The sequence below is a fragment of the Gopherus evgoodei genome, chromosome 2, assembly GCF_007399415.2.
Source record: "Gopherus evgoodei ecotype Sinaloan lineage chromosome 2, rGopEvg1_v1.p, whole genome shotgun sequence".
Lineage (NCBI taxonomy): Eukaryota > Metazoa > Chordata > Testudines > Testudinidae > Gopherus > Gopherus evgoodei.
Genome location: NC_044323.1, coordinates 59,531,799 through 59,556,490, shown reverse-complemented (window position 1 = coordinate 59,556,490; position 24,692 = coordinate 59,531,799). Strand labels below are relative to the sequence as shown.

General features: G+C 41.2%; 1 protein-coding gene across 6 annotated transcripts in view; it reads right to left on the bottom strand.

Annotated features, from left to right (window-relative positions):
* The window catches only part of DNAH11 (dynein axonemal heavy chain 11), a 296,073-nt gene extending 285,075 nt beyond the window's left edge, over positions 1–10,998 (bottom strand). For all 6 annotated transcript variants that reach the window (XM_030550733.1, XM_030550734.1, XM_030550737.1 and 3 more), the window contains exons 1-2: positions 10,406–10,998; positions 7,372–7,512 (exon numbers count right to left, since the gene is read on the bottom strand). In XM_030550733.1, coding sequence (XP_030406593.1) covers positions 7,372–7,512; positions 10,406–10,648 — 384 coding nt within the window. In that variant the 5' untranslated portion in view covers positions 10,649–10,998. The remainder of the gene's footprint in view (positions 1–7,371; positions 7,513–10,405) is intronic.
* Positions 10,999–24,692: the final 13,694 nt, after the last annotated feature.

Genomic DNA, 24,692 nt, shown 5'->3' with positions numbered 1-24,692 from the left:
AGGCTTCCTCCCCTCATTTTATCTCACTAAAAAGTCAGTGTTTCTTATTCCTGCATTCTTTATTATTTCATCACTCAAATGGGGGGACACTGCCACAGTAGCCCAGGAGGGTTAGGGAAGGAGGGAAGCAACAGGTGGGGTTGTTGCAGGGGCACCCCCGAGAATGGCATGCAGTTCATCATTTCTGCAGGATCTCTGGGGCTCTGACCCAGAGTGGCTGTTATCTCTGGTTCTCTAGTACACTTGCCCCATATTCTAGGCAGGACTGACTCTATTTTTAGACAAAACATAAAGAAGGGAATGACCCGGGGAGTCATTCCCATTTTTGTCCATGCGCCCCCGGCCGACCTCAGCGAGGCCAGCCAGGACATGACAGCAGCAGACAGTACAGACTGACTGATAACCGTCATCTCATCGCCAATTTACAATGGCAGACAGTGCAATAGGGATGGTAACCATCTCTGCTACCTTGCAAAGGCAAATGAATGCTGCTCTGTAGCACTGCAGTACCACGTCTGTCAGCAGCATCCAGAACGCATACGGTGACAGTGACAAAAGGCAAAACGGGCTCCATGGTTGCCATGCTATGGCCTCTGCCAGGGCAATCCAGGGAAAAAGTGCACGAAATGATTGTCTACCGTTGCTTTCACGGAGGAAGGATTGAGTGACGACATTTACCCAGAATCACCTGCGACACTGTTTTTGCACCATCATGCACTGGGATCTCAACCCAGAATTCCAATGGGCGGAGGAGACTGCCAGAACTATGGGATAGCTACGGGATAGCTACCCACAGCACAACGCTCCAGAAATCGACGCTAGCCTCGGTACATGGACGCACACCGCCGAATTATTGTGCTTTGTGTAGCCATGTGCACTCGACTTTATATAATCTGTTTTACAAAACCGGTTTATGCAAAATCAGAATAATCCTGTAGTGTAGACATACCCTGGATAGTGGGGTGGGCTCTCTTTGCTAACAGCTATTAGCAAGTCTTTCTTTTCCCTGACAGCCAGGTAATTTGCATCAACACAGACACTAGCTTTTAGATTTTCAGCTGCTACCAATTCCAAGGCTTGACTCTGTCTTACAGAGATACCACACAAATCCAAAGAGTCTGAGGGTGAGAGTTTGCTTGATCTCCCCTGCATCCTCAAGCATTCAGCCATAAAACTATTCTGCTTTGAAACACCAGTAACCAAGTCTATCCTCAGACCCTGAAGCACAGACTGCTCACTTAAAGAATCAGAATGGAGACATTCCTTTCAACAACATTCCCAACAAGTTGGCCACACACAGCCACTTGGTCATAGGGCTGCTCAACTTTCTTAACAGCTCTTACTCCATCTGAGACCTTCTTTAAGCTATCCACACTGGATCTTTCAAAAGGAAAGTCAATGGATCCATTCACAACAGAAAATTTCTGGCTGTTAGGAACTGAAACTTTCTTGATTATATCACTTTCACAACCTTCAGGTGCAGTAAACTGCTTGCACAGATTACCACAAGGGCTCCTTTCCCCAGGAGCTTCTCTAAGCAGCAATTCCCTCTTCCCCCCCTCCCCGCCCCAATCACAGAAATTCTGCCCTTACTCTCTTCACCTAGGGCTTGCTCTAAATGAACACTTTCATGAGCAACAACAGATTCTTTGTGGGTCTCACTTACGTCCAGAATTACCTCTGGCCCATCAGGCAGATTCCTACACACTCCCCTTTCAGGCAAACTCATAGACTTACTAGATAAAAGGTTAGAAGCATTCTCCTTTCCTTTGCCACACACAAGTTCAGGAATCTTTTCCTTCTTGCTACAAGAAGTCAAACTGTCAGTAAGTAACACAATTAAATCACCTTCATGCTCTCCTTGTGCCCTGGCTAGGGTATCACCCTGATCAGACAGAGTTGCTATATCCTTTTCCAACCACAGATTAGCAACTGGCAAACTACAAGCACCAGAATTGTCTGGTCTCTGGGATTTTTGCTACAACACTAACTGGATGCAGCCTAGTTACAGTGCCATGCAGCCCAATATACTGTTAGCTTTCTTCGCAGCAAGAGCTCACTGTTGATAGATATCCAGCTTCTCATCCACTGTAATCCCCAGGTCCTTTTCTGCAGAACTGCCACTTAGCCAGTCAGACCCCAACCTGTAGCAGTGCACGGGATTCTTCCATCTTAAGTGCAGGACTCATCAGATTTCTTTTGTCCCAGTCCTCCAATTTGTCCAGGTCACTCTGGACCCTATTCCTACTCTCCAGCATATCTACCTCTCTCCCCAGTTTAGTGTCATCCACAAACTTGCTGAGGGTGCAATCCATCCCCTCATCCAGATAATTAATTAAGATGTTGAACAAAACTAGCCCCAGGACCAACCCTTGAGGCACTCCGTTTGATACTGGCTGCCTGCTAGACATCGAGCCGTTGATCACTACCTGCTGAGCCTGACAATCTAGCCAGCTTTCTATCCATCTGTCAGGGTTCCCTCCCCACTCTGAACTCTGGGGTTCAGATGTGGGGACCTGCATGAAAGACCCCCTGAGCTTATACTCCACCATCTTAGGTTAAAAACTTCCCCAAGGCACCAATTTCTTGCCCTGGGATGGTATTGCTGTCCCCACCAAATGAGTTAGACAAAGATTCAGGAAAAGGACCACTTGGAGTTCCTGTTTCCCCAAAATATCCTCCCCCCAAGTCCCTTCACCCCCTTTCCTAGGGAGGCTTGAGAATAATATACCAACCAAATAGGTAACCAAGGTGACCACAGACCAGATCCTTAGGGTTTATAGTGTCCTAAAAACCCAATCAGATTCTTAAAAACAGAATTTTATTATAAAGAAAAAAGTAAAAAAAGCACCTCTGTAAAATCAGGATGGAAGGTAATTTACAGGGTAATAAGATTTAAAACAGATGATTCCCCTCAAGGCAAAACTTTAAAGTTACAAAAAAACAGGAATAAACCTCCCTCTTACGATAGGAAAAATTCACAAGCTAAAACAAAAGATAATCTAACGCATTTCTTTGCTATTACTTACTCTTTCTGTAATATTAGATGTATCATTTCAGTAGGAGCTGTATAACTTGCTTGGTCTCTCTCTGTCTCAGAGAGACCACCACACAGAGCACAAAGCAAAAAACTTCACCCACAGATTTGAAAGTATCTTCTCCCCTTATTGGTCCTTTTGGTCAGGTGCCAACCAGGTTATTTGAGCTTCTTGACCCTTTACAGGTAAAGGAGGGATTTTAGGCTACCCTTAGCCATATGTTCATGACACCACCTTATAGTCCATTCATCCAATCCATACTTTAACTTGCTGGCAAGAATACTGTGGGACTTCTTCCCTTTTTTAAAGATGGGCACTATATTTGCCTTTTTTCCAATCGTCTTGGACTGTGCCCGATCACCATGAGTTTTCAAAGATAATGGTCAATGGCTCTGCAATCACATCAGCCCACTCCCTCAGCACTCTTGGATTCATTAGATACGGCCCCATGGACTTGTGCATGTCCAGCTTTTCTAAATAGTCCTTAACCTGTTCTTTTACCATTGAGGGCTGCTCACCTCCCCACCCCCACCCCCCATACTGTGCTGCCCAGTGCAGCAGTCTGGGAGCTGACCTTGTCTGTGAAGACCAAGGCAAAATAAGCATTGAGTACCCCAGCTTTTTCCACATCATCTGTCGCTAGGTTGCCTCCCGCATTCAGTAAGTGTCCCACACTTTTCCTGACTTTTTTCTTGTTGCTAACATACCTGTAGAAACCCTTCTTGTTACCCTTCATATCCCTTGTTAACTGCAACTCCAATTGTGCTTTAGTCTTCCTGATTACACCCCTGCATGCTCAAGCAGCATTTTTATACTCCTCCCTAGTCATCTGTCCAAGTTTCCACTTCTTGTAAGCTTCCTTTGTGTGTTTAAGCTCACTGAAAATTTCTCTGTTAAGCCAAGCTGGTCACCTGCCATATTTGTTATTCTTTCTACACATTGGGATGGTTTGTACCTTTGCCCTCAGTAAGCCTTCTTTAAAATACAGCCAGCTCTCCTGAACTCCTTTCCCCTCTCATATTAGCCTCTGAGGGGATCCTGCCCATCAGTTCCCTGATGGAGTCAAAGTCTGCTTTTCTGAAGTCCAGGGTCCATATCCCAACCTCTGAGTTCAAAGCTCCCTCTTCTTTCAGAAGCAGATCTCCCCAGTCCTCCTTCCTGGCTGGCCCTGGTGACCCCTCAGCATGGTTCTCTCACAGAAGAGCCTCCCTGCAGCTCTCTCGACACTAATCTCCTTTGGGAATTCCTTTTTAAGCCTCAGCATATGGTTACAGGAATCTGGCACCCATTCCCAGCATGGTTGATGATCATCTCAGAATTTGCACATATTTTTCTTCAAAGGTTTGTGCCTTGGAACAGATTTGTGTTAAAAGGGATATGAAGGATGAGTCGGAATTAGACTTTATTAAAAAGGCTACTCTAACCTTTTCAGATTTAAGGAAACTGCTATGGCTTGATTTTGTTTAGAAGGGAAAGTGAAAAGGAGCAAGCTGTTTGATTTTTCATTTTCTTATTTTTGTTGAATACTCCCTTGCAGTATGAAATTTTATTGCATATTGTGAACAACTTTTTAAATGAGAACATAAGGAATTCTTAATGAAATTTCTTGTTTGTATACTAAACATACATAATGAAGCTCCTTTTAAAATGTCTGACCTTCCAGTTTCCCATCCATCCTTTTCCTACTTTTGAAAAGGTTTAACTGCATTTCTGTTTTCAGTGTTTGCTGAAGTCTTTGACATGCCCTCTAATGTAGATAATCAGCAACACATGAGTTGTCTCAGGTTATGCAAGATCTTTATATCAAATATTTGAACAGGTACTACTGTTGTGAAATTCTCAGTTGATTTCTGCAGAATGTATTAGTCAAGTAAACAGCTAGAGTGGCACTATCAGTATGATTTGTTACAACTAAATTCCAAATGTGTGTTTGTTGCTGTACATCCTCTATAGCAACAAAAAAAAGGAAAAAGGTAATTAATTTTTAATACTAAAATACATCTGAACAAATTGAATGCATAGCCAAACCAAATACATCAGCTTTCACAAAGGAGAATAGGCTCCCAAGGAAATGTGGAATTTGGAATTAAGACATCCACGTAGTGAATGTATCCTTGATCTCATCAGCAGCAAACTTCTCCCTTCTTTTCATTACAGTTTGTGGCCCTCACTCTGTCTCTCCATGAACTAAACAACAACCCACACACCACCAATTGACTTTGCCAGCCTCTATAAAAAATGGATTCCCAACAAAATGTGTGAAACCCTGCCTCATTGAAGTCAATAGGAATTCTCCTACTGACTTCAATGGGGCCAGAATTCATCCTTTATCTTTCCAGTGTAAGTTTGCTAAAGTTCTATTACCTCTTTTGCTCTTAACCAGCTTGTTTCCACTGGCCCCAAGATAATAACTTCCTCCCAAAAGAGATGGCCACTCCAAAATAATGACTAATTCAAGGTCAACAAAGTCACTGGCCAACATAGTGAAAAATCTACAGTGCCCATCTAGTCTTAGCATCTATCACTATTTATTTTTTTAATTATTTTTGGATTACTACATCTTAATTGCACATATTTTTCACCTTACTGAAATACATTTGATTATATTCCTAATTAATCAAAGAATTTGAAAATTAAATTACATTTATAACATTGAAAAGGAATCATGCAAAGGGAATATTTTAGGAGAAGTATTAATAAATATACTCATTTCTACTGTGTTCATTTTCATATTTAAATTCCCAAAGTCCTGTTTTTCTAATGCTTACCAGGAATTTTAAGTTTTTGTATTCTGAATGAGCTATTTTCTTACTAAGGGCCAAATTCTGCCTTGAGTAACACTGGTGTAAATTCAAAGTAACTTGATTTAATTCAGTGGATTTATACTACTGTAACTCAGACCAGAATTTGACCACATATGAGCATGTTAACTGACTGCCAGGAGAAGCAGTGATTAACATATGAAATATTTTAAGTACAATTTTGAAAAGGAGACAGTGTTCTTGCTATAGACCTAAACACAAAGAAGTGATACCTGGCCATCTAGGGGATGAAGCATTTACATTTGTAATAAAAAAAAGTTTTTCTTCCAACCATAAGATTCCAAATGCAACTTTAAAACTCAGAGCCAAATTTAACCCTGGTGCAAGCACTGATGTCAAACGTGTTGCACTACTTTCATCAGCATTGAATTTGATCCTGAGAGCCTACCAACACAGGCTGTAAAACAAAAGTGAAGTGTTTTGAATAATATGACTATGTATCTATGTAACAGGAAATTACATGTATATCAAATGAATGATTTCTGATGTCTGTTTGATGCTACGCAACTTATCTCATCCAGTTACTTGTTTTCATATTCCTCCTTTTTGGTTATATTATTCTCTTTCTTAAAAGTGACAAGATTTTAAAACTTTGCATATATATTTATCTTTTGATTTACATTTCAGAGGAAGGTTCAGCAAAAGTGGAGTAAAATTTTGGCTGAGATCTACTGGAACTGAACTCCTATTAGTGGGGAAAACTTTTTACATACCCCGCCTCATTGATCCTATACTCCCTCCTCATAGTTGCTGGAACTAAGGGTGCTGCCGCACCTTCTGCCCTCGACTTGAAGTGGTTTCCATCATATACAGGGTTTAGAGTTTGGTTCAATGGCTGTCAGCAGCCCCACCATATAAATTGTTCCAGCGCCCCTGCCCTTCCTGTGAAATAGTTATAGATTCATCAGATGCAAAAAAATTTTTGCTCATGTGACTGTGAAAGCTATTTTTAATTATTAAAATTCACATAGTTCTGATCTGGAGTAATGACTGCATATACTCTTAACTTTTGGCATGTAACTAACATCTGCTATTTCAATATTCCTGAATGAGAGATAATAATCAACCACAGGAGAACTGACTCCTAACCTATTTTTCATGCTGACATCCTTTGGACAAGAGGAGTACTGTACAATGTCCCTCACAAAATCTGGGCTGCTGAAAAGGGGTTCTAGATGCCTGAACAGAATCAAGCAAGCACTTAACCTATTACAAGCAGGTTATACAAAATGTTCAGTGTGTGCTTCAAGCTTCACAATAATTCAGATGATGAAATCACTTCAGTTACAAATACATATTTAATAATAATAAATACAACATATATTACAATGCCTCCACTATCCATCCTTTTGTGACATGTCTAGGCAACAGAGTAGCTGCAGTTTTATCGTAATTTTTTTTCCTTTTACCAGTGTAAGCATTATTTTTCTGCTGTCCACTATCTGTTGGAAACTATAATAAATGCAAGACTTAAAATTTAAGGTTTATCACAAATGTTTAGTTATAAATACCTCTTCTATGAAATCAACTGTATGCTCAAGTGGTGTTGCAGACAACTCTTCAAATACCAGCTCTTTTTTGTAATTGTCTGTTCCAATGCGTTCTGTGGTCTTCATAATGCAAACTAATTTATGTGGTATATCACTGGGTATCTAAAACGAGAATCATAGGTTATCGGATCTACAAGAATATGATCTTTACAGTACAAAGTAATCAGAGAACAAACACCAATAGCTGCCTATTATGTGACATACAATACTGTATATCGGCTACCACTCGGATACAATATTGAGGTCCTGATCAGGCCTGTCGGGACTGAGTGGAGGGAGCAGGGCACAGAGGTACAAAAACAGCTGGCAGTAGAGCAGCCTGGGACTCTGAAGCATCTTTTCAGAATCACTGTGCTGTGTAAGTGTTCAAAAATCTGTACCCAGACATTGGACTGCTTTGATGTCTGATTTTTCACCTGCATGTGGTTGATCTTTTGCAAATAGGCACCAGTTAAAAAAAAAAAAAAAAAAAAGCCCTAAAAAACAAGAACCAAAAACCCCATTTTATACCATACTGATAGAGAACTATGGCCACATTTTCAGACAGTGTGCTTGTATCTTGGGGGTGGGTGAAATGAACCCCATACATGATGTCTGTAAAGTACTTCCAGATGATAAATAGGGCCAAATTCTATCCCTTGTTATATGCCCATAACTTCTACTCAATACAAGCTAAATGAATGTTTATGACATTCATCCAACAATAAATTAGCTCTTTCCAAAACCATCTCCCTCTTCATAAAAGTGTTAGATGCACAACAATCTGGCCCTAAACTTCCAATTTTACATTTCTTTGAGGCGGATGTATTCCATCATTTAAGAGCTATGGAAATTGCCATTTATTCCACCCTTGTTCAGAACGTACTCCAGAACTTAAACTTTCATTAAAAACAAAAAACACACACACACGCACTAGACTTCCTGGTTCCAAAAGAAACTGTACAGAGTGCAACATCTGATACACTGTCATCTTCCAGGGTCTGCAGACAGCCTGAAATTAAAGATCCAAGAGATTCCTAACCAGCTGCCAAAATTTTCACAGCTTTACCCTTGACATTTCAATACTACAAACCTATGTGTTGCCAGTACAAAATCTGCACAATAACTGAAAATGTGGGGATAGTGTAAAATAAATTGAATTTAAATACAGAGAAAGACAGAGCTAGCGTACTGGCAGTTTTATTTATATTCATATTTAATTAATTAAAAATCTCAGTTTAAGCGACCATATATTTTTCAGTCTGCCACAGAAAGTAGCCACAAGAGGCTTTGACCAGAGCCAGGCTTTATAAAATTGTCCTATGAACTGTTTTTAAAATACAAAGCCACAAAGGTGTTCCTTTTCTGGATTACATCACACATTCAAGGCAGCATTGTGAAGATATTTTAAAACAAACTAATGACATTTACTATAATTAAGTGGCACAGAGTGGCCAATGGAATGGCCCCATCAGGCAGTGTGGCTTGGAGCACCCATTATTGTGTGCACTCTTGTCCCATTGGTTTGATATAATTAAGTTAGATTTTCTGTTTGATTCTTTGGCAAGGGACATAAGTGATAGCAAAATAGTACTCCAAGGGTCAAGAAATATGGGGAAAAAGGGCTACAGGTGAGATTTTTTTTAATTAATTAATTTAGGGAAACTGGATAGTATACTGAACAAAGTAACTCCTTTTATTCCCCTGGAAACCCAATTCTGGTAGTAGAAACTGTCTTAGAGGACAGTTACTTCCATTATAGGGTTACTAATAAGTTTCTGGCAGCTGATAGTCAATGATCAAGACAATTCAAGGACAAAATTATTATTTTTTTAATCTCCAGTGATGTAGATGTGCAGTGGGTATTTTAACTGAGTGCACGGATATCTTTAGAAATTGAGGTATTAACTAAGGAACACACATATACAATATTAAGTACTCTCAGTTACTTGCATTCCTAGTTAAAACCAGTAAGTTTGTTAGCTATTACATTCTGCTGGTGACATTTTGGCCTCAATGAAGTCAATGGCAAAACTGCCATTGAGTTCAGTGGAGCCACGATTTAACCCATGTATTTTAAACAGGATACGCTAACAGTCTAGAGGGTTGAGTCCTCTCCATCACTATAGACCAGCTTGTGCCCCCATTCTCACACTGGTGAGCAGTTACTCCCATGAGTAATCCAATTGATTTAAATGAATCTATTCGTGTACTCACAAGTGTAAGGGCATGTCTGTCTCAATCTGATCCTACCTTAACCAAATCACATTTTAAACGCAGTGATCCTCAGATCTGAGTGATTCAGGAACCAAATTAGCAATCAACATTACCCAGAGCCATAGTATTGTGAATTCATTGTTTCATTTACTACAATACTATATATAAATATATAAGCATTCTCACAGCAAATAAGTTTAATAGTACAAGCTGATAACACAGTAAAAGATCCTGATTGGTTAATAATCAAATCAGTGTTTTAATCATGTGATGCCAATTACCACAGCAGACACTTTAAAAAGCCACTTGGTCCTCCCAAGCCTCAGTCTGAATATCACTACTTTAAAAGGAAGACCCTTAAGAAACGGGATAAGACTACCAGAGAGGTGGAAAGGAATGGCTGACTGAAGTAGTTTCTGCAGAGTGCATTAATGCTAGGACGTCTATACTAAAGATTAAAGTGAAATTAATCTGAATAAAAATTGTTCATATATTTCCACTTATTTCCGTCATTGCAGTGGGGACAAAACCAGAAAGGTCTAAACATTGTTGGTGACGGTGGTTCAGATAAAATTAAACTCTGCTCCCAATTTATCCCCAATTTTGCACATCTCTACTAATATTAAAGAGGCTTGACTCCATTCATCGGGAAGTCCTAACTCTGAAAGGGCCAAGCAGTGGGATCGTGCTTTCATGGCATGTCTTAAGGTCTCTGTGCTATAAAACACTAGCAAATATATTTGCAGCATCCCAAAACCCAGTGGGTACCGTATTCGTAATTCGCACTTGAGCACCTTACCTTCTGCATAGCTGTTAATGTTCCTGCCCGAGGGGAGCAAAACAGCAAGAAAGCTGCTTCGGTTTTATCCAAAAACTCCCCCAGGGTTTTCTGGTTCTCCTCATTTTCAAGATATTTGCTCCATTTCTCTGCTTGAAAGTTCAGCAAACGTGCCAGACGGTGCCCCACAAACCGGACCCTCTCCTCTTTGGTGAAACTTTCTTCCTGCGCAGCCTCTTCCTCCTCCATCTCCAGCCCCAGCATTAGAAGGGCTGGTGGGAGCCGCTGACGCGCAAGCGGACTCCCGCACAAGTTGCGGCTCGGGGAATAACGTGGCCCTCGCCTTCAAACTCCCGCCTGCACACCAGATATCACTTGGTGTCCCCTTGCAAATGCACCAGCCCTGGTTGGCCCGGGTGGTTTGCAGTTCAGTTCCCTCTACAGCCCCAGCTCGGCCCGCCTTACAAATCCCCTCAGCTACAGGACGGCGCAATCGCTTTTCTGTAAAGTTTCCTTCCTCCCCTGCCCTGTATTTGCAGTTCGCCTGCGGTTACCTCACTGCCCGGCCTGTGGTCCCTGACAAGCAGCCAGGGCACTAGTTACATTGTTGCCTGCTGCAGCCTCAGCTGCCATAAATTGCAGGACAGCGGCGTCCGGTTTCCCTGGGGATGACGGAGCCACTGGGACAGCCGGCCCCGCCTCTCCGGGGAGTAAATCACACCTCTTCCCAGCCAGGGCACCGCCTCCTGGGGAACCAACCACCGCCACCCACCAGCCGGGGGGGAGGGAGCGGTAGAGATGTTCAGCGTCTCTGTGGAGCCAGCTGGGTTTGGGGGGTCAGAATAAGGTCGGAGGGTTTCACGCTCCCTGATACAGTTCCAGGTGCAGCCTCCCTCCTTCTCCACCCCCGCTCTGCCCGCGCCCCCGACCCGGCCAGGCACCCGCGCAACGGGGCAGTCGCCTTTCGGTGAGGCTCTGGCTAGGCGCTCAGAGTCCGGAGGAGCCCAGAGCCCAGTTGAATAGGATCCTGGCCGTGCTGGAGGTGAGGGGCCTGGCGGGAGGAGGAATCCCACACCCTTGGAGCGCAGAGAGGGCAGAATGAGAAGATTTAGGCGTGAAATGCGCGCTCCTCTTTGTGAATCCCAGCACCCATTGTTGTGGGGACAGCGCTTATGAACAGTTTTGTTTTTTTTAAATGGGGGTGGGGAGGCAGCTTTGTGATTAATAACTCAGCTGCTTGGTGTTGCAACAACAAAATGTAACTAAGATTAAGTGACTACAAAACATGCATATAAAATGTGAATGTGGAAAAATAATGCTCCACCTTTGCACTTTTTAAAAGAGTACAGTACTTAGCATGTTTTATACCCAATACTCAAACCTAAACATGCATGTAAGATTGTAACAAGAGTCCAAGAAAGCACATTATTCTAAGTACAGTGCAATGGTTAGTTTAAAGATATATATGCATGCAATATTTGTATATATCTAAATGCCACAGTTTGGTGAATTATTAGGACCCTACCAAATTCACAGTCCATTTTGGTCAGTGTCACAGTCATAGGATTTTAAAAATCATGACTTTCATGATTTCAGCTATTGAAATCTGAAATTTCATGATGTAACTGTAGGGGTCCTGACCCAAAAAGGAGCTGTGGGCAGATCACAAAGTTATTGTAGGGGGTTGCGGTACTGCTATCCTTATTTCTGTGCTGCCATTGGTGGCGGCTCTGCCTTCAGAGCTGGGCGGCTGGAGAGCGATGGCTGCTGGCCAGGAGCTCAGCTCTGAAGGTAGAGCTGCTGCCAGTGCAGAAGTAAGGGTGGCAAAACCATAATATACCATCCTTTCTTCTGCGCTGCTGCCTGCAGAACTGGGCCCTCCTCCAGGCTGCCCAGCTCTGAAGGCAGTGTAGAAGTAAGGGTGGCAATACTGTGGCCCCCCTTCGCCCCGCCCAAAAAAAACCTGGCAACCCCCCTGCAACTCCCTTTTGGGTCAGGACTCCCAATTTGAGAGAGGCTGTTCTCCCTCTGTGAAATCTGTATAGTATAGGGTAAAAGCACACAAAAAAACACTAGATTTCACAAGGCAGACCAAATTTCACAGTCCATTACATGTTTTTCATGGCCATGAATTTGGTAGGGCTCTAGTAATAATTTACAGAACCCTTTTCTTATAGGTCAGCAGTTCAAATATAGCCAAGATGTCTGAAAATTGATACCATGAGTGGCCTATCAGAAATGGGTGGGTAGTCTCAGTCCAGTATCGAGTGGACAGCTGTATACAAGATTGAGAGAGGGATTTTTCTTTTTTTGGCAATCAGTAGATACATTAATAAACCCACAGAAAAATATATGGGGAGATGGCAAAGGTTTTTTTCAAACAACTTTTAAAATGCTAACAGGAAGCTATTCATCAAAAATAAAACTACTTTAAATAAAAATAAGATTAGAAAATGTTTAGCTTTATCACGTAAATCACACATCATCTTCTCTCATCTTTCCCTCCACCCCATCTCTGTTCAGTGCCAGTGGTACCAGCTCCTAACCCACCCTTTTGTTTTCAGTACATGCCCCACACACTCTCTTCACCTCAGAGCAAGCGAAGGTGTACATTCCACTATTCTTCCACAGATTTAGACACAACTGGACCTACTTCTAGCCACATTGGGGGCAAATAGCTAGGAGAAAAGTGCAGAAAAGTAGCAGCACAGAAAGGTCACTGAGCTTGGCTTGTGGTATGGAGGGCAGTAGAGAAGAAGGAAGTATAGGGCAGCTGGTGGAAATAGAACATACTGACCCACTTGAAACTGCTCTGTGTTGAGTCAATAAGTAAACGAGTGGTATATTTGTTATAGCATGTTTCCACTGCTATAACAAGCAGGGTTCTGCAGGGGTCTGTTTTGGGACTGGCTCTGTTCAATATCTTCATCAATGACTTAGATATTGGCATAGAAAGTACGCTTATTAAGTTTGCAGACGATACCAAACTGGGAGGGATTGCAACTGCTTTGGAGGATAGGGTCATAATTCAAAACAATCTGGACAAATTGGAGAAATGGTCTGAGGTAAACAGGATGAAGTTTAATAAAGACAGCAAAGAATCCTGTGATACCTTATAGACTAACAGACGTTTTGGAGCATGAGCTTTCGTGGGTGAATACCCACTTCTTCAGATGCATGCATGTATTCACCCACGAAAGCTCATGCTCCAAAACGTCTGTTAGTCTATAAGGTGCCACAGGATTCTTTGCTGCTTTTACAGATCCAGACTAACACGGCTACCCCTCTGATATTTAATAAAGACAAATGCAAAGTGGTCCGCTTAGGAAAGAACAATCAGTTTCATGCATACAGAATGGGAAAAGACTGTCTAGGAAGGAGTACGGCAAAAAGGGATCTAAGGGTTATAGTGGATCACAAGCTAAATATGAGTCAACAGTGTGATGCTGTTGCGAAAAAAGCAAATATGATTCTGGGATGCATTAACAGGTGTGAGCAAGACATGAGAAGTCATTCTTCTGCTCTACTCTGCGCTGATTAGGCCTCAACTGGAGTATTGTGTCCAGTTCTGGGCACCGCATTTCAAGAAAGATGTGGAGAAATTGGAGAGGGTCCAGAGAAGAGCAACAAGAATGATTAAAGGTCTTGAGAACATGACCTATGAAGGAAGGCTGAAAGAACTGGGTTTGTTTAGTTTGGAAAAGAGAAGACTGAGAGGTGACATGATAGCAGTTTTCAGGTATCTAAAAGGGTGTCATAAGGAGAAGGGGAAAACTTGTTCATCTTGGCCTCTAAGGATAGAACAAGAAGTAAATGGGCTTAAACTTCAGCAAGGGAGGTTTAGGTTGGACATTAGGAAAAAGTTCCTAACTGTCAAGGTGGTTAAACACAGGAATAAACTGCCTAGGGAGGTTGTGGAATCTTCATCTCTGGAGATATTTAAGAGTAGGTTAGATAAATGTCTATCAGGGATGGTCTAGATGGTGTTTGGCCCTGCCATGAGGGCAGGGGACTGGACTCAGTGACCTCTTTATGTCCCTTGCAGCCCTAGAATCTATGAATCTATTAATCTATGTTTATTCAAGCAGAACACACAGGGGGATACTCCTTGCCTGACAGAGTTTTACTACACCTGTGCACCTGGCACATCATTTCCCGGCAGCAATGGAGCAGCAGCTCCACCTGTCAGAGTAATCAGCTGCTACTGCTATGGTAGGAAATCTACTCCAGAAGGATGCACTATCCCTCGATCCAGGGCAGCAGCACCAGGGGAAGAGTGAACACCAGAGCAGAGTGATCATATCCTCCCTTTGCAAGATCAGCACCATTCACTGCTCAGAAGGGCTTTTTTCTTTGTTTCCAACATGCCTAGGCCTTCACCTTTTTAAAAATAAAATACACAGTTTATATGTTTATGGATGGGTGGTAACCCTGATTGTAGACATCACAAAAATCATCACCACAATTAGCCCTAACTGGCACCTTTGATGGCAATCTTGACAGAGAACCCATGGACTAAATCAGGTCAAGGCACATTGGCAGACATTGTAGGGAAGCCCTCACTACCATTCCATGTACCCGTTCTGTGGATAAATAAATATGACAGCTTAAATAGAAGACTATTAAAGAAAAGCATGTCACCTTCATAATTGCTCTCTCAGAATGTTGTACTCGAACCAGGTCAGGTGGAAGGTGAACCTTCTGTCACTCCGAGGACTTCGGAGCTGCTAAGCTAAAGCCACTGTGTAATAAATCAATACTTCCCATCCTTCTGCAATTTAAGTTACAATTTTCTTTGTGTACTATTTCTTCAGAAACCAGGTAACAGGACCGTTTACACTATTTTTCACACTAGGGTTCGCCTTTAGAAGTCAAGTTTCCAGCAAGATGGAACTGAGGGTGGGGGGAGCCGGTAGCGCCCCTTATACCACGGTATATGTGTGCCACTCCAGAAAGCGCCAGAGCCGGTCCCCTATGGATACCACTGAGGGAGAAACTTCTGGCATCGGTGCATTTGGCAGGCACACACACCTACAATGGAATGGACATGAGCAAGCATTCGAAGAAAAAGGTAGACTTATGAACACTAATGCAGAAAAATAAGTGTTCAATAAATATTTCTGTTCTATTTTTGGGTGGGAAATCAGATGATTCAGTTTCATCATATGGTGATGACAACACTCTTTCCATTGCACTAGAATATCTGGTGGATGTTAAACAGAAGCTACTAAAGTCAGACACTTTTAAATCAGCAGGTCCAGATAACTTGCATCCAGGAGTTTTAAAAGAGCTGCCAAGGAGCTCACTGGACTGTTAATGTTGCTTTTCATTAAGTCTCAGAGCACTGAAGACTTCAGAAGACTGGAAGAAAGCTAATGTTGTGCCAAGTTTTAAAAAGGGTAAATGGGGTGACCTGGGCAGTTATAAGCCTGTCAGCCTGACATTGACCCCAGGCAAGATAATGAAGCAGCTGATACATGACTCGATTAATAAAGAACTAAAGGGTGACAATGTAATTAATTTCAGAGTATCAGCCATGTTAGTCTGTATCCGCAAAAAGAACAGGAGTACTTGTCACACCTTAGACACTAACAAATTTATTTGAGCATAAGCTTTCATGGGCTACAGCCCACTTCATCAGACGCAAATCAACATATGTTTATGGAAAATAGATCCTGTCAAACTATCTTAATTTTTTTTCTGATGAGATTACAAGTTTGGTTGATAAAGATAATAGTACTGATGTAATAGACTTCTGTAAGGCATTTGACATGGTTTTACAAAAGATGGATGGTGCCAGACCAATCTGATCTCTTTCTTTGAGAAGATAACTGATTTTTTAGACCAAAGAAACACAGTAAATCTAATCTACCCAGATTTCAGTAAGGCATTTGATACAGTTCCACATGGGAACTTATTAGTTAAATTGGAGTAGATAGGAATTAATATGAGAATTGAAAGATGGAACTGTTGAAAGGGGAGACTACAACAGTTCATACTGTAAGGTGAATTGTCAAGCTGGAAGGAGGTTACTAGTGGAGTTCTTTAGGGATAGGTCTTGGGAGCCTTTATTATTCCCAATATTCGACATTTTTATTAATGACTTTGGCACAAAGAGTGGGTGTGTACTAATAAAATTTGCAGATGGCACAAAGCTGGGAGGTATTGTCAATATGGAGAAGGACCAGAATATCATACAAAAAGATCTAGATGAACTAGAAAACTAGAATAATAGAAATGGGATGAAATTTAATAGTGCAAAGTGCAAGGTAATGCATCTAGGGACTAACTAAGAATTTTTGCTATGACCTGGGGACCTGGAAGCAACAGAGGAGAAAGACCTGGATGTATTGATTTATCACAGGATGACTATGAGCCACCAATGTGATGCGGCTGTGAAAAAGGTCAATGAAATCCAAGGATGCATCAGGCGAGGCATTTCCAGTAGAGACAGGGAAGTGCTGGCACCATTATACAAGCCACTGGTGAGACCGCATCTGGAATACTGAATCCAGTTCTGGTCTCCCATGTTTAAGAAACATGAATTCAAACTGGAACAGGTGCAGAGAAGAGCTACTAGAATGATCCAAGCAATGGAAAATCTTCCTTATGAAAGAAGACTCAAAGAGATTAAGAAGCCCATGAAAGCTTATGCCCAAATAAATTTGTTAGTCTCTAAGGTGCCACAAGGATGCCTCATTTTTTTTTTGTCCTTCTAGGGCATGGCTGGGAAAGGACTGACAAATACTGCACTGAACTGCAACGTGAGCCCCTCACAAGCAGCAGAGGTAGTGTTGATGGTTGTTGCTGACAGAGAGGATCTCGGGCAGGAGACGCAGAGTTTGAAGGCTGGAGTTCTGGGCATAGTCCCGTACCCGAATGGGGTACAGTGAGGTGGAGTTCTAAAACTATCAGAACTACTAAATCTATATGTTATTAAAACTACAAACTATTTACAGCTAAAATAATGTTTTTCAGAACGACATCAGAACTGAGGACACTAAAGGTCCAGACCCAGACCATGGGGTGGTGAGAAGGAACTGGAGAGGCAGCTGGTCTCTCCCAGCCTTTATCATCTTGGTCGGAAGCATGAGGCAAGCCAGGGTGCATGCATGGACCAATTGAGGCTACTTTCAAATTCATTGATTCTGGGAGGATGGTACTCATGTGCAACCCACAGTGGAGTACAATAGGGCCCATCACTAGCAGAACTCCAGAAACTTGAACTGGTCAAAAAAAAAAGAGGGAGGTGAATTTTTTGAGATTTTTTTTTGCAATACATGTATCCTCCTTTCGAACAAAAATTTCAAAATCAATATGTTTTGACCAGCTCTACTAATAACTTAGGAATGGGACCCAACCAACAAGCCCTTAATATCTTTCTGTCTCATCATCAGGCCAAAGTAACTTTAGAGCCTGAACAAACTGGTTGTGTTTCCCTTCTTTTCATATAAAGTTGCTCCATATCCTGTCTATCTTGTTTATATCGCAAGTAGTTCAGTATATGGAGGCCTTTTATCAAGTTGACTCAGCCAAAAATAGACTTAAAGTCTCAATTTAAGATACGTAAGAAGATGTAGCATCATTAATTTAGCTAGATACCTAGTGTACAAGTCTTACTCAATTTTAATTTCTTAGGCACTCAGTCAACAATACTCAATTGTCCTGATGGTCAGCAAAGGACCTGTGAGAAGGTCATATTTACATGAAACATATAATATTGTAGAGCTCTAAAACACTTTAAGATAATGAATGTACGTCATCTGCAAAGAGCCATTTTATGTTTTTTATTATTAATTGTGATGCTCTGAGCCTCTGGAAAATCTTTGATAGCTACTGCAAACTGTTCAATGGATAAAACAAATACATGAGGTAACAAAGGACACCATCTGAACAGAAATCATTGAGATAAAGAAATGAACATGGACAATTGTAGAACGGATTGGTATAGGTTATTATGTAATGTCTGAAATTAAATTTCTCCAGCATTACAAAAAGATAGAATTCTTTGGGGCTTTCTTTGCTTCTGTGACAGACCTCCAAATCTGTTTTGGTTTTTCCAATAAATTTCTCTTATACTATTTCTTAACAAATAATTTCCATTCAACAAGTAGAGTAGAATACGGCAAATATTTGCTTCACTCAATCTTTTTCATTGCTTTGTTGCTTATGTATTTGCTAAGTGTGTTTCCTGAATTCTTTTTCAAGAATTAAATAACTCTTATATTTCATGAGATGGTTAATTACATGTAAAGAATTTGCAAGAATGCAAATGAGATTAATGTCTGTATCTGTATCCAAGAAATTCCTGTCTAAATAATTATTTTTAAATGTATATTGCCTCTCAGGGTACTCTCCACAGGTAAATTATTGGGTAATCAGTCTGTTGTCACTGACAAATTAAATAAAACTTCTAAATTAAATAACATTCTTAAACTACAGCTATATATAATACCCTGCTGAGGCAAAGTGAGTAGGGCAGTTATTAAACAGTCACTATTAAGGCAGAACAAAGGTCCAGCTGACAATAGTGTCCGGCTGTGCAATAATAAGACCATAGTGAATCCCAGCTAATTCACAATGATTAAATAATGTACAAAGCTTACACAATCTTCATTCTTTTTACACCTTTGTAATATTTCTATGAGAGAGAGCTTTTCAAGCACTATGAAATTGCATATTGAGTTTAATATTAAATAAAATTAACTATGGTAAATCTAAATTATGTAATTTGAAGCTTTTAGTTTGGTTGTGTTGGGCATTAATAAGGTAAAATGCCTCCCTGAGTAAGAGTAGGAGCATGAGTTTACCCCAATTTAGCAGCCTTAGGCTCTGATTAATCAGTATTTTTACGTAGGTGCCTAACTTTAAACCTGAGAGTAGCCCCATGGGCTACCAAGCTGTGTACTAATTAAAGGCTATATCATCAAGAAGTGTTAAGATATTTTGACTTCAGTTTTTCTACTCTTAAATCTTTGCAAATTTCAGAGCTTCTTCGGAATTTTTATACAGAGTATGAAGCAGCGAAAGCTTCACCGTAACAAAATAGAGGACTATTGAGATAATTCACGGGGTCTATCTATATGAAAATGATAACTGTTATTTTATATAGACATCTTAATTAGTACATAGCCTGTAGTGTACCAAATGTTAGGTTGTCATAAAATAATTACAGGAGACATTCCCTATTAATCAGCATAGTGTTGAATAGACGTATACATCATAACAATAAGAAATTGATCTATATTTTGGTTAAATAATATTTCAATTTTAATTACACACAAACATTAATTAAAATGGAAAAAGAAGTCTTAAGACATTTTGACTTAAGTTTTTCTGCTCTTAAACCTTTGGAAATTTCAGAGCTTCTTCAGAATTTTTAAACAAAGATTTGTGTTCCTTTAAAGATATTCAGGATTGCTGTCTATAAAAAAATCTAATCACCGAACAGTTTCCTTGATAAAGTCAATGTTACTATAAAACAGAAAAAAAAGGGGGGGGGGTTTAACTCCATGAGTAGGAAAAATCTCATTTTATGATAATCTGTAAAATGGATTGCCTGTCTTTTAAATTGTGTAAGCAGATAATTACAGGTTAAGGGGGATGGACCTGTGTCTGTTGTTTGAGGCTGCTATTATTTGGTCTCCTTCTGTTAGCTGATTCTCAACCCCATGTGCCCTTTCAGTGAGTTTGTCTATGGAGGATTGGAGAGAGATTTTGATTTTTGAAAACTTACTATCCCTATTACTGTGGTCAAGATTAAGGTAATTTCTTATATGATCTTCACTGAAGATTCTTCAGCATTGCAAATACCAAGTGTTCAGACCCATAAAGTGTACTGACTGGTTTTAAAAGGTAGGGTGTGTGTGTGTGTGTGAGAGAGAGAGAGAGAGAGAGGTGTGTATGTGTGTGAGAGAGAGAGAGAGAGAAAAGCTAAAATATTAGAAGTAGTTCAGGTTCAAAATTCAACTGCATCTGTACAAAAAATTCACACACAAAAATACTTGCCTTCTTCATGGCTGCTGAGATGGGGACTCCACATACACACTCCTATCCTAACATCTGGCAGGGTGGGGGGCTGCTACTATTTCCCTTTTCTACTCCCTCATCTACCTGTCCTATCTCCTTCACCTTCCTGCTAGAGCCTCCCTTCCTCTCCCTGTCTCTGCTTCACTTGGTCCTCCCCGGCCCCATTCACATTCTCTTTCACACTCCCCGTTTCCTGTCCCACCATGTCCCATTTCCTCTTCCAATCCTTTCAGTCTCCTGCCTCTTGCATGTTAAATGTCACCTACTATATACTTCAATTTCCATGCCTCTCATGGTTTATTGTCCAGTAGCCCAGAAAGTGATCACCTTCCTTACAGTTTGCTTGGCTTCAGTCCCATTAGAAACAATGGAAGATAATGGTTATTTTTAATAGGGGTAAGCCTTACTGCCAAATGCAAAGACTGCAGGAAAATAGCACATCTGCAACCCTGCAACTGAAACTTGACCCTCTCCACACTTCAACTTGCTTTTGTCCTTTAACAAATGATTCTCTTCCAACACCATTAGTTGTTGATGTCTTGTGTAATAATATCTTGTGTTGTGAGACCTGAGAGGGTAGTTTGGTGAAGAGGATGGTGGAAGGCTAGCGTTCCTTATGGGGCAGAGCAAAGTTGTGGTCTGATGTACGATAGCTGTTGCAGTGGTGTGTGCTTATGAGTGGAGAAGCAGGCATGTCCTGTTCAGTGGCTTAACCTTTCATTGCTTGGCTTTTGGGCATTAGCATCAGTTCTGTTATGCATGTAGCACCCTTTAATGCTTCATAATTAAGTTTTCTTGTATTAACTTACTTTTTTTTAAGTTTAATCAGAGATGGAGGGTTGCACAAGAGGGGGACATTCCTGAGGAAAGGAACAGAAGTGCAACTGGTTACTGAAAAGATTTAATCCATCAGCAACTGCATATGAACCCATGTCTATTAGCTAACCATAAAACCCTTCTCTGTTGTAGAATAAAAGCTGACTGAAAATTGTAGCTCCACAAGAGACTGCATGAATGCATGGTGCATCAAGCCTATCCAAAAGTCTATCAAAGTTATATGCACATTGCCCACCATGCATACTTGCACATAGCCCAACAAATTTATGTGCATGATGCATAAAATTTAGATGTCAGCAACTATCAGATATTACAAATAACATCTACAAATGATCCTAAATTCAAATTAGTGTTTTTAAAAACTACATGCTGCTCCAGATACACTGAGGATATACACCCCCTCATAATTTTGTTTTGTAAAAGACAATGCTTTTTAAAATATATCAGCCAACAATGAAAGCTGAGACAGTTGAAGACAAATTTCTGTCAGAAGGTTCTTCAAGTTGTGTGGTCTCAGTATGTATTCCACACATGGGTACACATACACTCCATGCACCAGAGACTTCTCACAAGTAATGTCTATTGGTCAGCACCTGTGCAGTTGCTGTTCTTGTGCTCCATACAGAGGATGTAAGAGGTGGTGTCAACCAAGGCCTATCCACTTCCTCTCCTTACCACAAATCAGAAGAGGTCCAAAACAGAGGGGAAGGCCAGCAGGTAGTAGAATAGTAGAGACAAGGGACCACCATCTCAAAGAACCTCCTGTTCAGGTAAGTAACCTCCATTTCTTCTTTAAGTGCCAGTCCCTATATATTACGCCATCATATGCCAGCAATGCCCCTCTGCTATGTACATCGGCCAAACTGGACAGTCTCTACGGAAAAGGATAAATGGACACAAATCAGATATTAGGAATGGCAATATACAAAAGCCTGTAGGAGAACACTTCAACCTCCCTGGCCACACTATAGCAGACCTTAAGGTGGCCATCCTGCAGCAAAAAAACATCAGGACCAGATTTCAAAGAGAAACTCCTGAGCTTCAGTTCATCTGTAAATTTGACACCATCAGCTCAGGATTAAACAGAGACTGTGAATGGCTTGCCAACTACAAAATCAGTTTCTCCTCCCTTGGTTTTCACACCTCAACTGCTAGAACAGGGCCTCATCCTCCCTGATTGAACTAACCTTGTTATCTCTAGCTTGCCTGCTTATATATACCTGCCCCTGGAAATTTCCACTGCATGCATCTGACGAAGTGAGTATTCACCCACGAAAGCTCATGCTCCAAAATGTATATTAGTCTATAAGGTGCTACAGGATTCTTTGCTGCTTTTACAGTCCCTATATGCATTCCACACGAGTGATTGGTAAGCAGTATACATAGGTGTGGGTGTGTGTGTGGGGGAGGATGCAGTTGGTATAGGTGTCTGTGAAACTGTTGTCTGAACAGCTGTATCTGCAGAAGAGGCCTGAACTAAAGCATAATGTTTTGTGTCGGTATGGATGGAGCTCCAGGTAACTGCCATACAGATATCCAGTGTAGGTATTTCTCAAAGAGATGATATTGAGGTTTCTTGTGCTCTAGCAGAATGGGCCCTTACCCTGTCCAAGTAATGAGAGCCAACTAATAACAAAGAATGATGCAGCCTGAGAGCCACTTAGAGAGTCTCTGAGCCGATAATACTTGTCCTCACGGTTGATCTACTATAGCAACAAACACTCTCAGTGATTTCCTAATTGTTGTCGTTCTTTGCAGAGAGAATGCTAAAGTCCATCTGACACTGAAAGAGTGAAGTCTCCTCTCCTCATTGGAAACACAAGGTTTCAAATAGAATACTGGCAAATGAATAGGTTGATTTATGTGAAACTCGAAAATTACTTTCTGAATGCATTTTGGGAGGAGTTGAAGGGAAACCTTCTGTGACACTACACCCGATATTCATCCTAGTAATATTATTATTATACAATTATGATGCATTTTGTACAAGACAGGTCATGTAAGATGACATTGGAGAAGTTATGATTCATTGAATATGATTATCCTATTTCATGCATGCATCATTTTTGTATCTGATGTTATGAATATTGACTATGGATCTGTATTTCAAATGGGCTTACTCTGGAAAACACCCACAGACAGCCTTTCTGGTACAACAGTGAAAAAGTCAAACAGTGCTAATGGCTCATCAACAAAGACAGTGGGCAGTGGAATAGCTGAGCCTTCCTGTGGACATTTCGGCCAGCCTGTAAGTAATGGCTGCTATGACTCTGAAAGGGCATGGGACCAGCCCACATGACTCTGGACTCCCTTTTGGGTACCTATACTTTTCCACAAACTGGGCTGGGAACTGTTTGTGGAACAAAGGGTTCCTGCCATAAGCTAAAGATATACAAGGTTGGGAGTGACATCATCTTTTGTTCTTCACTCCCCCATAACTCAACACCTGAGAGAAGCTCCAAAAGAAAAAGACTTGGAACTGGGGAGGGAATCCCAAGCTGCAAAGCAAATGCACCTTGTCCCTTAAGAATCTGCAAGCCTGCTTGTATCATCAGCCAGGGTGAGAATTTGCTAACTCATAGCCTATCTTTCTAGTGTTTTAGGCTTAGTTTGCATTTTTGTTTATTTATTAAGTAATCTGCTTTGATCTGTTTGCTCTCACTTATAATCACTTAAGATCTGTCTTTTGTAGTTAATAAATTTGTTTTATATTTTAACCTAAACCAGTATGCCTTTAAGTGAACTGTCTGGGGAAAATATCAGCTTGGTTACCATGAGTGTGCATATTCCTATCCACATTGAGGGATGGGCAGACATATTAATGAGTTTACACTGTACAGATCCCTGTGCAGTGCAAGATGATATAATTTTGGTTTATACTTGGGGAGAGGGGCAGGGTACCTGAGGCGCTGGGAAACTGGCTGGGTCTGCCGTTTGCACTCAGGTAGCCCAGTCTGGGTGAGTGGTGCCACCTGCTGTCATGTTGGGTGATAACAGGGCCTGGGTGAGGTTGGCTGTGTTCCCAACCCCATTGTGTTTTAGAGAGGCACAGCAGTTTCCACAGGTCCCAGACTGCACCCCAGGGGTAACAACCCATCACACCTTTTCCTTATGAAATATGGTGTATGGTGTGTCAGCCAGGAGAGCTACTAGTTCACTAACCCTTTTGGCTGATGTGATAGTGACTAGGAAAACGACCTTCATGGGGAGGCACTGCACACATGGCCAACAATTCAAAGGATAGTATGAAAAGTACTGAAAATACAAGATTGAGGTCCCATTATAGTGTAGGTTTTACCACCAATGGCAAAGTACTAACGAGACCTTCAGGAGCTAACTGTTGTTGGCTGAGTAAAAATAAAGTAGCCCCTACTGGAGGATGGAAGGTACCAATTGCTGCTAGACAGACCCTAGCTAATTAATGGAAAGCCCTGACAGCTTC